General features: G+C 46.4%; 1 protein-coding gene across 1 annotated transcript; it reads right to left on the reverse strand.

Moving 5' to 3' along the window:
- Positions 1–886: 886 nt before the first annotated feature.
- Positions 887–3174, reverse strand: LOC149262735 (uncharacterized). Its single transcript, XM_089381721.1, has 2 exons — positions 2075–3174; positions 887–1868 (listed from the first exon to the last, which is right to left on the reverse strand). The coding sequence occupies exons 1-2, from the start codon at positions 3172–3174 to the stop codon at positions 887–889; spliced, it is 2082 nt and encodes a 693-aa protein (XP_089237847.1).
- Between the last annotated feature and the right edge of the window lie 369 nt (positions 3175–3543).

Consider the following 3543-nt stretch of genomic DNA (forward strand, 5'->3'; position numbering starts at 1 on the left):
CATTGACCAATGGCGCTATCCAAGGAGAGGCAATGCAGGCTTTAACCCAATTAATGATGGCTGAAGAGAAGCCCATTTTCGTCATCACAATAAACAGGAAATCATGTCTCACCCTATCAAAGGCATTAGCCAGATCCAGTTTAATCACCATACCTTTCTCCTTTCGGTGGTAGCTTGAATGGACTGCTTCTTGCACCAGCACAATATTATCCAGAATTTTTCTCCCTTTGATGAATCCTCCTTGGTTTTCAGGGATAATGGACGGCAGAATCTTCTTAAGGCGATTGGCTATAATTTTGGTGATCAACTTGTAACTAGAGTTACACAAGGAGATTGGCCTGAATCTGCTGAAATCGGATGCGCCTTTCTCTTTTGGGATCAAGGCAAGGAATGCTGAATTGATGCCGCCTCCGATCTTGGCACAAGATTGAGATTTTCTGACCATTCTCAACAAGTCATTTTTTATTGTGGCCCAACAGGATAGATAGAATCTAACCGGGAACCCATCCGGGCCAGGAGCTTTATCGGGTTCCATACTATCCAGGGAAAATTTAAGTTCATTCATGCTGATTGGAGCAGTCAGCATAGAGTTGTCAGAATCTTGGATACATTGGGGAATTAAGTCCATCGGATAGGCCTGAGGATCAATGGGAGGATCATCGGGGGCAGAGTAGAGATCTTTGAAGTAAGAGTGGGCAACCCTCTTTATGCCTTCAAAATCCTTGATCACTGCGTTTTGATGGTGAATTTCTTTTACTGTTTTGAAGTGCTTGCGTGCTTCAGCTTGTTTGTGGAAGAAGCTAGTATTTTTGTCCCCAGCTTGTAACCAAAGAGTTCTGGATTTTTGTCTCCAGTACTCTTCTTCTTCCCTGCTTGCTTTGTGGAGTTATTTTTGCAGATCAACTTCTGTTTGAAGTAGGTCGTGGGAGACAGCAGTATTTTCCAAAGATAATTGGTGGGCAGCAAGACTGTCCAAAGCCTCCTTTCTCTTGGAGGTGGGAGATTTCAACTTTCTAGCCCACTCCTTGAGCCTTCTTTTTAGTCCCCTCATTTTTTCTTCCCACACGAAGAAAGGGGAACCATGAACATGCCTGTTCCAGGACTCTGAAACCACCTCTTGAAAGCCATCATGCTGAAGCCACAATGGACTGAATCTAAAGGGAATAGGGCCAAGGTTTACATCCATGGAAAGTTCAAGGAGAATGGGCTTGTGATCAGAGGTACTGTTTGGCAGAATTTTGGAAGAGGCCATTAGACCGTTGGTCAGAAAAGAGGATTGGACGAGAAATCTGTCCAATCGAGCAGCTATATGGCTGGGGCCAACCCTTTTATTGGACCAGGTGAACTTCCCAGAAGTGGGCTTGATATCCTCCAGCTCCCAGCCCAACATAAGGTCTTCAACCCACTCTCTAGCTGGATCCCTGACTGGGGAGCCCCCCTTTTTCTCATTTACAGCTAGAGTGACATTCAAATCTCCTGCAATAATAATGTTTTCTGGATTGTGCAACGAAAGATAGGACAAAATCGAATCCCAACATGCTTTTTTCTCAAATGGAAGGACTGGTGCATATATATTGAATATACTTACTTGTTTGCCAGAGTCTTTATGGAGGAGCTTCGTGAAAAGCCAGTGTGGAGAGCTATCTTTCTGAATCAGGTCATAGAGAGAGCAATCCCAGAAGGAACCGATTCCTCCGGAGGCGCCTCTCGCACTGACAGCACTCCCATGTCCTTTACGCCAGAAGGATTTGCTAGCATGGAGGAGAAGAAGTTCCTCCAACTTTGTCTCCTGGATGAGTAGGATTTCAGGCGAATATGTTCTCACTATATCTTTCAGGGCATCTTCTTTCAGTCTGCTGCCTAATCCTCTGCAATTCCAGGAGACGTATTTCATTATTTATTGGAATGGGAAGTGGCTCCTTTTGGAGCCGGGCCATGCTTGCGTCCGGATCTTGTATTCATCATTCCCTTGAGTGTTTTCTGGGAGCCTTGGAGAACATCCAGATAAGTTTTCTCCTCTCTCTGTTTCTTCTTGGATTTTCGACCCCTGGTCGTTTTGGTAGGGGTAACTTGCGAGCTATCTGATTCATAGACTCTTTCTTCTGATTCTTCATCAGTTTCGGAGTCCAGTCTGATATGCTCTTCTTTATCTGCAGTTCTTTCATTGCCTCTATCTGCTGGGAGGGCGTTTGTTTCAGTATCATTTTCTATTGCATTCTTCGGCAAGTCTTCCGTTTCTTCTTGAACCCTGATGGTTTCTTCGTTCCCTCCTGAGGAGGAACCAACCTTTGGAGCTTCATTGGCCTTTGGCTTGGTCTGGGGTTTCCCCACTGGCCCAACATTTTTCTTCTCAGTCGTCCTTGGGTTAGACTTTCCTCTTTTGACTTCTTTCCACCCTTCTTCGTCCTCCTTAGTCCCGGCTGGGGCTTTAGGACAGTTCCGTTGGAAGTGTCCGTGTTCATGACAGGTTCTGCATTTGAAAGGCAGTTGCTCGTAGTCTAATTTTTGATAGTGTTGCCATTCTCCCACTGTAAGTTTAACCGCCTCAGGTAACCCAGCTTCTAAGTCGACTTCCACACAGATTCTAGCACAGGTGTATTGGCCCTTATTATCTGCTTTGTCGATGAATCTGCCCAGACCATTCCCAATCATTTGCAAAGATTGAAAGCTCCAGCAGTGGATCGGGAGATTGGGGAGACGAACCCAGACTGGGACTTCCTTCGGGACATCAACTGAAGGATCAAAGTCAGGGGTCCATTTATTGAGATACAGACCCTGATTTCCCATGAAATACGGACCATTTCTGAATACTAGATCTCGGTCTTCTTTGGAGGTGAACTCGAAAATGAAAAAGCCTCTGCCAACCGCATAGCAGATCACATTATCTTTCAGTTGTGGTCTCCAGTTGCGTTGAATCCAATCATCAGTGGTTTTGGTAGAAGGCCATCGACCCATAAATTGCCCAACCAGTCCTCTGTCAGCAAGGGCAAGGGCTATTTTAATTGGTTGATCTTCTTGCAGGGCTATCTCAGGGATTTCCTCAAGTTTTTTAATGAACTTTGGGACCTCAGGGGCCGGTCGCTTTTTCCCTTTCTGAGATAACAGGCGGCGAAAAGATTCTTCAGCCGAGATCGGAGGAGTGGAAGAGGGCTCCTCACCCCCGGGATCACCCATGGCGGAAGCTGAGTCGCAGAGAACTCAACCCATACCCCACAAGATGGCTCCCCTGCAAATCCAAAAAACAGCTGTTCGAAACAACGCACAGAAGACCAGGGCTTTTCAGAGCGATGCGCTCAGCAGAGGGGGCCGACTCTGCGCGTCGCGCCGCCCCAAAATGAAAACCAAAGCTCCGCGCAGCTCACCAGAAAGAGCAGACAGCAGAGAGAGGGCGACAGAGCCCTCCGAGGTGCCCAAAGGCCGAGACCGGCGGTGCGAGCTCAGAGCAGAGCAGTTGCAGAGCCGCTCGCGCAGGAAGAACCTTAATACTTATTCAAAAGTTCATATTCCAGTTTTTTAATTAGATAAATTTTTTGAAATAACTAA

The sequence above is a fragment of the Pinus tabuliformis genome, chromosome 6, assembly GCF_031772625.1.
Source record: "Pinus tabuliformis cultivar Carrire ecotype Pingquan chromosome 6, CPIR1, whole genome shotgun sequence".
NCBI classification, from domain to species: Eukaryota; Viridiplantae; Streptophyta; class Pinopsida; order Pinales; family Pinaceae; genus Pinus; species Pinus tabuliformis.

Bases quoted from the DNA above. Each gene is read 5' to 3' on its own strand.
- LOC149262735 (XM_089381721.1), bottom strand. From the start codon at position 3,174: ATGGGTGATCCCGGGGGTGAGGAGCCCTCTTCCACTCCTCCGATCTCG. The intron at 1,869-2,074 runs GCAAGTTACCCC...CTGGAATTGCAG, and splicing joins GTCTATGAATCAGATAGCTC to AGGATTAGGCAGCAGACTGA.